The 12,383-nt window shown below is 57.1% G+C and overlaps 1 protein-coding gene across 4 annotated transcripts; it reads right to left on the reverse strand.

Annotated features, from left to right (window-relative positions):
• Positions 1 to 887: 887 nt before the first annotated feature.
• On the reverse strand, positions 888 to 10,547 carry LOC137448069 (protein turtle-like). 4 transcript variants are annotated; one of them, XM_068152231.1, is made up of 10 exons: positions 9,998 to 10,547; positions 7,756 to 8,106; positions 5,934 to 6,203; positions 5,254 to 5,370; positions 4,867 to 4,968; positions 3,582 to 3,704; positions 2,741 to 2,833; positions 2,341 to 2,433; positions 2,081 to 2,138; positions 888 to 1,187 (listed from the first exon to the last, which is right to left on the reverse strand). In XM_068152231.1, exons 1-10 carry the CDS (start codon positions 10,044 to 10,046, stop codon positions 1,124 to 1,126), a joined length of 1,320 nt encoding a protein of 439 aa, XP_068008332.1. In that variant the 5' UTR covers positions 10,047 to 10,547; the 3' UTR covers positions 888 to 1,123. The 4 variants fall into 4 exon arrangements, with proteins under 4 accessions (XP_068008332.1, XP_068008329.1, XP_068008330.1 ...); XM_068152228.1 differs by lacking the exon at positions 9,998 to 10,547 and having other exon boundaries at positions 7,756 to 9,080; XM_068152229.1 differs by lacking the exons at positions 2,741 to 2,833; positions 9,998 to 10,547 and having other exon boundaries at positions 7,756 to 9,080.
• Positions 10,548 to 12,383: the final 1,836 nt, after the last annotated feature.

Genomic DNA, 12,383 nt, shown 5'->3' on the forward strand with positions numbered 1-12,383 from the left:
TGTGACAAACCAGGGAGAAACACCTCAACATGTATAAATACACTGGATAAGGATCTATATTCCTGCTAAATTTAGGAGGGAGGCATCCCTCCATGTAGGCAGCAGTACCCCAGTCCTGGTGCCCCCAGCACTGAGGGGTCTGTGGCTCCCTGGAGACAGCAAGGGCAAGGGGCAATGGATACAAACTCCTGCACAGGAGGTTCCACCTCAACATGAGGAAGAACTTCTTCACTGGGAGGGTCACAGAGCACTGGAGCAGGCTGCCCAGAGAGGCTGTGGAGTCTCCTTCTCTGGAGACTTTCAAGACCCATCTGGATGTGTTCCTGTGTGCCCTGTGCTGGATTCTATGGCCCTGCTCTGGCAGGGGGGTTGGAATTGCTGATCTCCAGAGGTCACTTCCAACCCCTAACATCCTGGGAGCCTGTGATCCCACACCAAAGGGGACAGGGAGCACACAGACCTTGTCCTTCCCTCTCCTCCTTTCTTAATTCCTGTTGCAGCCTCTTCTTGAGGTATTTGGAGGAGGTTCTGTGGAAAGTTTGGTTCCTGCTGGAGGAAGAGGCTTGTGGATTCAGGAGGAGGAAGCCTGTCACCTCCACCCCCAAACCACATCCTGAAAGCACCTGCACCAGGCAGCAGGAAGGCAAGCAAGTGGCAGGAAGGGGCGGGCGTGCTCAGCCACCTACCCACGTCTAAACCCAGCTCTGATCTCAGCAAGGTGCTAAACCAGCATGAGAGGCCCCTGGAGCTAAGTTTCAAATGTTCTTCTCTAATTTAGGGTTCATTTGAAAGAGAAAGAAGGTGGGAAAAAAAAGGGAGGGGGGGGAAGGGGCTTTTGGCCTCCCCAGTTCTGTGGTGAGCAAAAAAAAAGGCAGAAAGGGGTTTGTTTCACTGCTGTTTATTATGCCTATTGCAGAGCTCAACCCTCTGAAGCCCAGGTCTTAGACCATCTGGAGATAAGCCTTAGGCCATCTGGATGACCTTGCTTGGGCAGAGGGGATGGACAAGATGACCCCCAGAGGTCCCACACAACCTCAACCATTCTGTGATTCTGAGAGCCCTGAGCCCATCAAACCTGGGAGAAAGGTTGGGTTGATATCAGCCCAGTGAGGGACACCCCGACCTAAGAAGAGGAAGAAGAAGAGGAGACAGCCTCCTTGCTGGTGGGCTGAGCCATTTCAAAGGACCTGGAAAGGAGGAGAGATGGGACATGTTGAGTGTCACTGGAGCCACAGGCTCTCACGCCCCCAGCCCCATGTGCCCACCCTCACCTGTCCTAAAGACACATCAAGACCCTACAAAGGGCTGTGACAATCCTTCCTCTGTATCTCAGGGTGGTTTTGGTTGGGGCAAGCAGAAGCTGGCTGAGGGTCATGAGCTTGTGATGACCTAGAAGCCCTCCTTTGGGGCATGTTGGTTGGCTAAGGCCAAAACCACTCATGGCATAGCCAAAGTCCAAAGTGCTGGGACAAAACCAGCAGCTATTAAGGTTTGAAGGCTTCAGGGTGGGGTCATGATGGAAGGTTTGAGAAGACTCTTAAGCACTTTGCTGGGTGGGGATGTCCCCTAGAGCTACCCACTGAAGCCAGGGTGAGTTAAGAGGCTGGGAGGGCAGTGCTGGGCTGGGTCTTCATTGAGGTCTAGGACTTAAGGCATGGGGAAGTTTCCATATCCAGCTCTTTTCCTTTCAAGAAGGTTTGAACTGAATATGTTCTTGTGGCCTTCTAGTACCTAAAGAGCCCTGGAGAAAAGATGAGGAGGGACTCTTCATCAGGGAGGGTAGGGACAGAAGGGGTGATGGTTTGAACTCCAAGAGGGAGATTCAGGCAGGAGAGAAGGAAGAAATGTTTGGCACTGTGGGTGGTGAGAGCCTGGCCCAGGATGCCCAGAGAGGTGGGAGATGCCCCATCCCTGGCACCATAACAGGTCAGGTTGTTTGTAGCTCTGAGCAACCTGCTCCGGTTGCAGATGTCCCTGCTGGCTGCAGGGGGTTGGACTGGATGAGCTGTGAAGGTTCCTTCAACCCAAACCAGTCTGGGATCCCAGGAATTGACAAGGAAAAAGGCAACAGAGGACCTACCTCTCCTTGTCCACCCAGCTGGAGTCACATCCATGCAGCTGCCTCTGAGTGGTGTGATCTGGGGAAGGACAAGTCAGGAGGCAGCATGTGAGGGGCCCTGAGCGGGCAGCGCGGGAGGGGGTGCTGCATGGTGCCAGCTGGGGCTCGCCAGGGAAGAGGAATGGCCAGTGGAGAGATCTTGTGTTCTCCAGGGAGGACACCGACTTGCGCAGCCCCAGGCACTGCGAGGGGCAGGGGGATGGAGGAGCTGAAGGACTTACAGGAGAAGAAGATGGCCAGGAGTGGGACGGCCGCCACGGCTGCCGTGCTGACCACGAGGGTGCTCAGGCCCACCAGCGGCGTGCAGCCCTCCTCTGAGGCCAGGCAGGTCCAGCGTTGGCACAAGACACCGTCCAGAGGAGCAGAAGAAGGAGAGGAGAGGCAAATCGTCACCGTGAGGACATAGACACAGCCACCCCACCCCCCCACCCCCAAGGTGACAAATGAAAAGAGAGCCGTGGCAATCCAGCCCTGCAAAGCTCTGGCTTCCCCCAGCCCCAGCCGGCTGGACTTCGGGAGCAGCTCTAACACCGAGTTGAGGGAGACAGAGGGGATTCCACCTCGTGGGTGCCTTTCGGTGGGGCAGCTCGGCAGGGTGACGGCCGGAGCAGCCCCTCTCACCGTGGCGATGGAGGATGCTCTTTATCAGGAGGCAGGTCGTCAGCACCACCGACAGCACCCCCCCGGGAGCGGCGTAGCCCAGCGTGCGCTGCGCTGCCCAGCGGAGAGAAGACAAAGCCGTGACCCTGTGCGCTCCCAGGTGCAGGTGGAGCTCAGTCCCCAGCCACCATCGTACAATGGGTTGGGTTGGAAAAGACCTCTAAGATCATCCAGTCCAACCTTCACCCCGACACCCCCGTGGCCGTTAAACCCCGTCCCCAAGTGCCATGGCCACACCTTCCTTCAGCACCTCCAGGGGTGGTGATTCCAGCACCTCCCTGGGCAGCCTGTTCCTTCAGTGGAAAAATTGTTCCTCCTGTCCAATCTAAACCTCCCCTGGGGCAACATGAGGCTATTTCCTCTTGCCCTATCATTTGTTACTTGGCAAATCAATCCCAACCTGGCTCCAGCCTCCCTTCAGGGAGTTGAGAGCCAGAAGGCCTCCCCTCAGCCTCCTTTCCTCCAGGCTGAACAACCCCAGGTCCTTCAGCTGCTCCTCACCTCACCTGTTCTCCAGACCCTTCCCCAGCTTTATAGCCCTTCTCTGGACCTGCTCCAGCTCCTCAATGCCCTTCTCATAGTGAGAGCCCCAAAACTGACCCCAGGATTTGAGGTGTGGCCTCAGCAGCACCCAGTCCAGGGGGATAATTCCTGCCCTGGTACTGCTGCCCTGGTGGGGAAGCCACCAGAGAGGTAGGAACAAAGGTTTCGTTGAAAGCAGTCAATGCTGAGAGTTGGGGCACAATAAATCCCCCCTCCCCGTGGAGCTGTGCCCTCTGCCAGCCTTGGCAGAGCAGCTCACCTGATTTGTTTTTGATTTGGGAGAACATTGCAGGTTGGAAGATGACCCCAGTGGAGACCAGGAAGGTTATGACGATGATGTAGGCAAGGGCGATCTCGGGCAGGATGATGGCAATAGAAGGGCCTGCAAGGAACCAGCACCAGGCAGAGCAGCAGTTCACTGCCTTCATCACTGGGCAACTCTCCATTATGCCCCTGACTCCCAGCTTTTGCATGAGCTCACAGGCTGCTTTGGGTGGGAAGGGACCTTCACAGCTCATCCAAGCCAACCCCCTGCAGCCAGCAGGGACAGCTGCCACTAGAGCAGGTTGCTCAGAGCCCCAGACAGCCTGACCTGCAGTGGTGCCAGGCATGGAGCATCTCCCACCTCTCTGGGCAGCCTGGGCCAGGCTCTCACCACCCTCAGGCTCCAACATTTCTTCATTCTCTCCAGTCTGAATCTCTTTCTGTTCAAACCATCACCCCTTCTCCTGTCACAACAGGCCCTGCTGCTGTCCCCAGCTTTCTGATTGACCCCTTGAAGTCTTGAAAGGCCACCAGAAGGTCTCCCTGGAGCCTTCTATTCGCCAGGCTGAACCACCTCAACTCTCTCAGCCTGGTCTCACAGATGAGGTGTTCCAGCCTTTGCATTATCCTCATGGTTTCATGCTCTTGGAAGCAGCTTCTCCCTCCCCTGGTCATTTTACCTCCCTTCTGCAACTAACTCTGCAGCAGGGCACTAACTCTATGAATGCCAGGGCTGGGTGATGATCCCTGTGGTGGTCCAGGCCTCCAAGTCTAGCTGAGGTCACACAGGGGGAATTTCAGAGTCACAGAATCATTTTGCTGGGAAGAGACCTCTCAGCTCATGGAGTCCAACCCTTAACCCAGCACTGCCAGGTCACCACTGAACCATGGCCCTCAGCACCACATCTCCAGGGCTTTGAAAGCCCTCCATGGATGGGGACTCCACCACTGGGCAGGCTGGGCCAGGCCTGGACCACCCTTTGGGGAAGACAATCATAGAATGGATTAGGTTGGAAAAGACCTTTGAAGTCATTGAGTCCAACCATTACAGAGGACATGTATGACTCTGTCTAGGTCCACCCCAACCTGCTCAGCTCATGACCTTCCCTCCCCAGGACACTCTTTGACCTCCATCAAACTCCATGTCTCATGTGGACCCTCCATGACGTCTTCACCCCACATTGCTCTGCACAGCAAGGGCTGCTTTGCCACGCTGCAGCCTTCAGAAGGGGCTTCCCCACCCCAAAGCACCCCAAAGCACCCCCCAAGCCACCTCCTACCTTCCTCCCACATCCAGAGGACCCCAGCAATGCTGGCCAGGATGGAGCCCACGCAGACCAGCCCGCAGGTGTAGGCACTGAGCCACCTCCACAGCTCCCCTCCTAGACACCAGAGCAGGGAGGGGGTGACTGCTGGGACCCCTCATGACGTCCCACACCATCCCTCAACCCTTCCTCAAGGTGGGGGTCAGCCCATCCCACCCAGGATGCGGTGGAGGCATCCTTGGCCCAGGGGCTGGTGGGTTTGACCCACTCTTTGGTGGGGGTGGGGGAGGAGGGCTCTGTGCACTCCTCTCCCCCTTCCCCCCCCCATATTACCCAGTATTAAACAAACTCCAGAGAAGAGGAGTGAAGGTCCATCTGCCCCCCCTGCAGCCATGGACTCACTTATCCTTAGCTTCTCAGACTGGCAGACAGGAAAAATCAAGCCCCACAGCGAGACAGCAGCAAAGACCACGGCGACCACTGCAATCCTCAGCACGTCCTGCAAGGGAGGGGAGACCCCTGGAAAGCCCCCAGCCCGGGGAGCCAGAAGTCAGCCCACCAGCAGGAGTGGCTCTGGTGGGCTGTGAGGTGCCTCCATCTCCAGGAGGGATTCAGTTTGTGGCCAAAGCAGCTCTTTCTGCTGCGTGCTGTGGTCCACAAAGTGTCCAGCCTGGGACACACGCTGCCCCTGGGCTTCCTGGCCACCACTGCTTGCCTGCACCCTGCTCACCACCACCTGGCCCGAGGGCCATATGCTTGAGACCACCTCCAAGAGGGAACCACCAATCTCCTGCAGCTCATCCTATCAAGGACTGTGCCTTGGTGAGATCAGAGCCTGGGAACTGCTGCTGATCATCCTGTGATGGAGAGCTCCTGGAGGCCACAGCCAAATGGGAGGCTTGGGGGGATGGAGGCAGAGGGATGGGAGGTGAGACCCCAAGGATGGGTGGAGAGAAGGAAGAGTGGTGGGAAGTGAGGCCCCAGGGAAGGGTGGAGAAAAGGAAGAGTGGTGGGAAGTGAGACCCCAGGGATGGATGGAGAGAAGGAAGAGTGCTAGGAAGTGAGACCCCAGCAGCAATCACCTGCAACAGTGATGTTCAAGGAGGCTTCTGCCCAGCTTATGCCGTTGCTGGCGTTGCAGGAGTAGCAGCCACAGTCTGATTTCTTTGCTGACCTCAGGTACAAAACACTGAGCCTGCTGGAGAGGTGGAGAGCTCTGTCTGGGGGAAGGAGCTGCCCATCCTTCTTCCAGGTGATGGTGTCCACCTTGCCCTCTGCCACCTCACAGAGCACCTGGCCGGCAGCCTGGGCCACGAGAGGGCTGCTCCGGAGCCGAGGGTGAGCCACAGGCTCTGGAAAGGGAATGAAAACACCACTGGAGGGTCTGTAGTGGGGATCTGGGATGTAATGGTCACCCCTCAGTTTAGGAAAGACGTTGAGATGCTGGAAGGTGTCCAGAGAAGGGCAACAAAGCTGGGGAGGGGTCTGGAGCACAGCCCTGTGAGGAGAGGCTGAGGGAGCTGGGGTTGCTTAGCCTGGAGAAGAGGAGGCTCAGGGCAGATCTCATTGCTCTCTACAACTCCCTGAAGGGAGGTTGTAGCCAGCTGGGGGTTGGTCTCTTCTCCCAGGCAATCAGCACCAGAACAAGAGGACACAGTCTCAAGCTGTGCCAGGGGAGGTTTAGGCTGGAGGTTAGGAAGAAGTTCTTCACAGCAGGAGAGATTGGCCATTGGAATGTGCTGCCCAGGGAGATGGTGGAGTCACCATGCCTGGAGGTGTTTAGGAAGAGACTGGATGGGTGCTTGGTGCCATGGTTTAGTTGATTAGATGGTGTTGGGTAATAGGTTGGACTCAATCTCAAAGGTCTCTTCCAACCTGGTTAATTCTATTCTACTCTACTCCATTCACAGCACCCTTGAATCTGCAAGGGTGCAATCACAGGTGGCTCCCCAAGGGAAAGCTCTGCTTGCATGGAGCTGCTCTGCTCCTTGGGGGCTGGGGGTGGCTTTTTGTGGTGGAGTTTTTGCTTCCAGTCCTTCAGGTAAGTGGGGAAATGAGACATAACAGACAAAGTGGCTGCAGCTCCCAGCCCCATTTCATGTGGTGGGGAGGAGAACTGGGTGGTGAAGGGCTGTGGTGGTCACCTTAAATGGTTAGAGCAGAGGAAGAAGAACAGAGAAAAGGAAGGGAAGTGCCAAGAGTGATGTGGAGGAGGCAGCTCCCTGCTGCTGGCAGCAGCTCTTATTGCTGTGTCTGTACTGAGAGGAGCTTCCTCATGGCTTCTCCATGAAGGCCATGGTGCCAGGCTTGGCTCCACCAGCTCAGCCCTGTCTCCAGGAAATTGTCTTCCCAGCCCTCTGTCACAGACAGGCAGTCAGGAAGGACTCCTTGGGCAGCACCACCACAGCTTCCTCCCTAGGACAGGTTGGAATCCCCTCCCCAAAGCTGCCCTGCTGATGTCTCCATGCATGGGAGGTTTGAACAGCCTCATGGTTGGCCCATCATGAGTTGATTGGTTTGAGGCTTTGCTCAAATCCCTTCTCACCAAACCCCAGCATGGTGAGGGTTGGAAGTGGCCTCTGGAGATCATCCAGTCCAACCCCCCTGCTCAGGCAGGGGCAGCCACAGCGACTTGCCCAGGATCACAATGGCCAGGGGGTTTGGAAGCTCTTCATAGAAGGAGACTCCACAACCTCTCTGGGCAGCCTGCTGCACAGCTCCAGCACCCTCACACCAAAGCAGTTTCTCCTCCTGGCTTCCAGTTTGTGCCCATTGTTCCTTGTCCTGTCTCTGGGTACCACTGGGAAGAGTTCTCCAAGCCCCTTTGTCCAGCTTATGGTCCATGTACAGCCAACCTCCCCTGCATCCTTCACCCTGCTCCTCCCTCCTGTGCCCACCACTTACTGAGGACTTCCAACAGGACCTCCTGGCTCTCCTTGGCTCTCCTGTTGACAGTCACTTTGTAGATGCCACTGTCACTCTCCTGCACACCCTCCAGCCAGAGGGATCCATTGGATGGGTGGAAAAGGGCTCGTCCTGTGTAGGGTGGGTGGATGGCTGTGCTGGGAGACCTCCTGCTGTACTGCAGGATGGTGGTGGAGCTGGAGTTGGTGCTGTTGAGGTGCTCCCACTGCAGGGAGTGGATGTGGCTGGTATCTTCTGGCCCAGGGAGCAGCACTGAGGATCCCACAGCAGTGACTTTTCTCTTGAGGGGTTCCCCCACTTCTGCAGCTTGTGCCAAAGGCACCAGCAGCCCTGGATGGCAGGGGAGACAGAGGAACTTGGCATGGCCTGGGAGAAGCTTTGTACCTCCTGAGTCAAGGACACTGGGTCTGTAGTGACAAGGACAAGGGGTGATGGTCTGAACTCCAAGAGGGAGATTCAGACTGGAGAGAAGGCAGAAGTGTTTGACACTGAGGGTGGAGAGAGCCTGGCCCAGGCTGCCCAGAGAGGTGGGAGATGTCCCATCCCTGGCAGCTCTACAGGTCAGGTTGTTTGGGGGTCTGAGCAACCTGTCCCTGCCCATGGCAGGGGGTTTGGAACTGGGTGATCCTTGAGGTCCCTTCCAACCCTAACAATGATTACATGATTCTATGGCCCTGGCTTGTAGAGCAGCTCTTTCAGAAAATCAAGGGGGGGGGTTTGGGGGGTGAGGTGAAGTGGTCTGAAGCAGGGAGCCAGCCCTAGGCAGAAGAAATGCAAGAAGAGGACATTATCCACTCAGGCAGAAGGGGGTTACATGCTGGTGGCAACCTTGGTCCCCCTGAGAGGAGGTCTGCTGAAGGTACTCTTCTCTCTCACCCAGTCTGCCAGTTCAGCCACAGGAGCCTCAGGACTGAGTCTCACCAAGGTGCAGCACGGCAGCAACGATCCCACCCTGTCCCCAGGCTGCAGGACACACTTCCAGGCATGGCAACGAGGTGGAGAGAGGCTCGTGGGGGGCAGGAGGAGTGCTTTGGGTGTCCCCAGCTGCTCCCAGCAGGGCCCCACCAGCTCTGTTTGCTCAGCTCCTGCCCTGATAAGATGCTGACATGCATGTGGAATGCTGCTGCTGCTGTCCCTGCCAGCAGCCCTGGAGACCATCTCATGCTGATTGCTCTCAGGGACTTTGCAGCACAAATGGGAAAGAAAACAGGAGTAGAAATGACAAAACCACAGAGTGGTTGAGGGCTGGAGGGCCTCTGGAGAGCATCTTGTCCCAGCCCATGAGCCATCTTCCAATGCTCATTCTCATAAGCTCCACAAACAGCCCTCAGGTTTTCTCTCTGTGCCTTTCTGCCCTCCCCACGCTGCAAAATGTGCAGGGAGGAGACACCATCTTAGGTCCTGAGCAGCTCCTTTCTCGAGGGAAAAGCTGATGGTGGAGAGCAAACAGCCTGGCACAGCTGTCCTGCAGCACCCACAGCTTGCCCTCCAGGTGCCCACACAGAGTTCACCCACCCCAGGGCACCTGAGAATCGGGGTGGGATGTAACAGATTCTGCCCTGGTTTGGGTGCTCCCCCTTGAAACCTTGGTGGATAAAGGGTCCCTCCTCCAGTTTAGGTCCTCACCCTGAAGATGGGAGCTTCAAGGTGGGGACCACAGTGAGGTGGACATGAGACCACAAGCGAGAGGAAGCCGCAATAAATTCCGTGCTAGCACAAACATCAGCCCCAGCATCAATCTCTCTGCAGGGGAACTCTGGCACCTGAACCTTCTGGGGCTGCTTCTACCTCCTCCCCTTCGGCCAGCCAAGCAAAGACACCTTCACCCTTGCTGGGGTGGAGAGACACTGGCACAGGTTGCCCAGGGAGGTGGTGGAAGCCTCATCCCTGGAGGTTTTTAAAGCCAGGCTGGATGTGGCTGTGAACAACCTGCTGTAGTGTGAGGAGTCCCTGCCCATGGCAGGGGGCTTGGAACTGGATGACCTTTGAGGTCCCTTCCAACCCTAACAATTCCATGATTCTACTCTATCTGCAAGCCTGCTTGATGTGGCCCAGAGGTCCCCAGGCACACCAGCAAAGCCCTGCTGAAGCCTGAAGCTTTTGGAGGGGCTGCAAAGAGTGAGGGCTTCACCTGGAGCCCCGGCAGCCAGCACTCAGCTCGCTCAGCCCGGAGGGGACTGAGCTGTGAGAACCCACCTCGCCCAGCCTGGAGATGATTTACCTGCAAGGAGCACCCAGCTGGTCCCTAGCAGCTCCATGGGGGGTCCCATCAAGGGCTCCAAGGCAGCTCCTTGAGTTCCAGAGTGTGGTGAGGAGAAGAGGTCAGGCTGCACCGTGTGGGGACTCGTTGTTGCCTGCAGGTCTGGGCTGCTGCTGCTCGCAGTGTGTCATGGATGCTCTCGGCATGGATTGGTTCCAGCCCGGATTGGATCGGTTCCAGCTTTGTTGTTCTCCTGCTGATTGCTCCTCAGCTTCCCTGCTGCCAGGGGACCTTGCACTGCAGCCTTCCTGCCCTCTCTCTGGTGTTTGCTGGTGGCAGCTGCTCCTTGGGGCAGAGCTGCTGGATCCCTGCCAGGTCGCTGCACCAGACTGCTTCCACACCAAAGCCCCTTCAACTCGTGGTGATTCACAGCTCCTGACACCATCACCCAGACAGCTGCAGCCTTGGCTTAGTTTTACTTGGCTTTATACTTCTCCCAGGAGCTCTTCAGTGTGCCTTGCAGCTCCCTGAGACCTTCAGTTGCTACATCTGATGTTCAACAAGGCCAGGAGCTGGGTGCTGCTCTTAGGTCACAACCACCCCAGGAAGGCTCCAGGCGTGGGGCAGAGTGGCTGGAAACTGCCCAGCAGAAAAGGACCTGGGGGTGATGCTCAGCAGGAGCTGAAGATGAGCCACAGTGTGACCAGGTGGCCAAGAAGGCCACCAGCATCCTGGCTTGGATCAGCAATGGTGTGGCCAGCAGAGCCAGAGCAGGGGTCATGCCCTTGTACTGGGCACTGATGACACCACACCTGGAATCCTGGGTTTAGTTTTGGGCCCCTCACTCCAAGAAGGACATTGAGGGGTTGGAGGGGGTCCAGAAAAGGGCAACCAAGCTGGGGAAGGGTCTGGAGCACAGCGCTGGTGAGGAGCAGCTGTGAGGACCTGGGGTTGCTCAGCCTGGAGAAAAGAAGGCTGAGGGGAGACCTTCTGGCTCTCTACACTTCCTGAAAGGAGGCTGAAGCCAGGTGGGGCTTGGTCTCTTCTCCAAAGGAACAAGTGACAGGACAAGAGGAAACAGCCTCCAGTTGCCCCAGGGGCAGTTTAGGTTGCACATGAGGAACAATTCTGTGCCCCAAAGGGTTGCCAAGTTCTGTGCCAGGCTGCCCAGGGCAGTGGTGGAGTCCCCATCCCTGGGGGGGTGGCAGAGCCCTGGAGATGTGGTGCTGAGGGCCATGGTTTAGTGACCTGGCAGTGCTGGGTTCAGGGTTGGACTCCATGAGCTGAAATGTCCCTTCCAACCAAAATGATTCAGTGATATCCCCCAGCTTGGCCACAGCCACACCTCACACCCCACCTGTGATGCTGTGACGCTCCTCACCCCGAGTTCTGCCACACCTGCTGAGTTTGGTCATTTCCTGGAAGCTGGTCAGGCTGTAGAGTCTGGGCAGCAGCTCCATGCCCCACCTGCAGCCCCACAGATCCCTTTGGTCGTGAAGGACAACGCCCCTCAAGACAGGTGGAGCTTGCCCCAGCTCAGCAGAGGCTGTGGGCCAAGGCAAGCTTTCAGGTTTGGGTTTTTGTGTGTTCAAGGGGAAGCTGCTCCCCCTGACCTTCTGCCTGGCACCTCCTTCTGGGGCCAACATTTTGCAGTTGCCTTCTCCCCACAGCCACCCCTTGGCTGCACAGGGCAGGGCTGGGGAGCTGTGGGGTCCTGCCACATGCCCATGGGCATTTTGTCATCTCTTTGAAGGGCTGCTGGGTTCTGCCTGCAGCTGAGGTGAGCTTGGGATGTCCCAGGAGCTAAAGCCAGCTGAAGGAGGTACAAGACAAAAGCAGAAAAGGCAAGCTGTAAAACAGGAGCTTCCCTCAGGGATGTGCCCTCCCTTGGGTCACCCTTGGAAGCTAGGATCAACATTTAAATCAAAGTCAAGGGGCACAAAATGGAACCCAGGAGGCTCCACCTGAACAGGAGGAGAAAATTCTCTGGTGTGAGGGTGCTGGAGCCCTGGAGCAGGCTGCCCAGAGAGGTTGTGGAGTCTCCTTCTCTGCAGAGCTTCCAAACCCCCTGGCCATTGTGATCCTGAGCAAGCTGCTGTGGCTGCCCCTGCTTGAGCAGGGGGGTTGGCCTGGATGATCTCCAGGGATCCCTTCCAACCCCACCATGATTCTATGATCCTGCTTCCCCAGGCTGAACTTGCAGCCTCCCAAGGAGGTCAAAGAGCTCCAACAGCACACCACCACCACCACTGCTACCCTCTTGGCACTGAGGGCAGGTCCAGGCCAGCCTGACCAGCACAAAACTCCATGGGGTCACTTCTGATGCAGCCTCTTGCCACCCACTTGCCTCCCTCTGCAGGTTCATGGATCCACTGCTGCCCAGCTGAGCTCTCAGCTGCTGGTGGTG

The sequence above is a fragment of the Melanerpes formicivorus genome, unplaced genomic scaffold (assembly GCF_026170545.1).
Source record: "Melanerpes formicivorus ecotype bairdi unplaced genomic scaffold, bMelFor1.0.p_v2 SCAF_22, whole genome shotgun sequence".
NCBI classification, from domain to species: Eukaryota; Metazoa; Chordata; class Aves; order Piciformes; family Picidae; genus Melanerpes; species Melanerpes formicivorus.

Excerpts from the sequence above, each read along its gene's own strand:
- LOC137448069 (XM_068152228.1), bottom strand. The coding sequence starts at position 8,377 with ATGGGCAGGGACAGGTTGCTCAGACCCCCAAACAACCTGACCTGTAGA. Across the intron at positions 5,371-5,933 it reads CTTGAACATCACTGTTGCAG|GGGTCTCCCCTCCCTTGCAG; the intron begins GTGATTGCTGCT and ends GGGGCTTTCCAG. Across the intron at positions 4,969-5,253 it reads GTCTGAGAAGCTAAGGATAA|GAGGGGAGCTGTGGAGGTGG; the intron begins GTGAGTCCATGG and ends TCTGGTGTCTAG.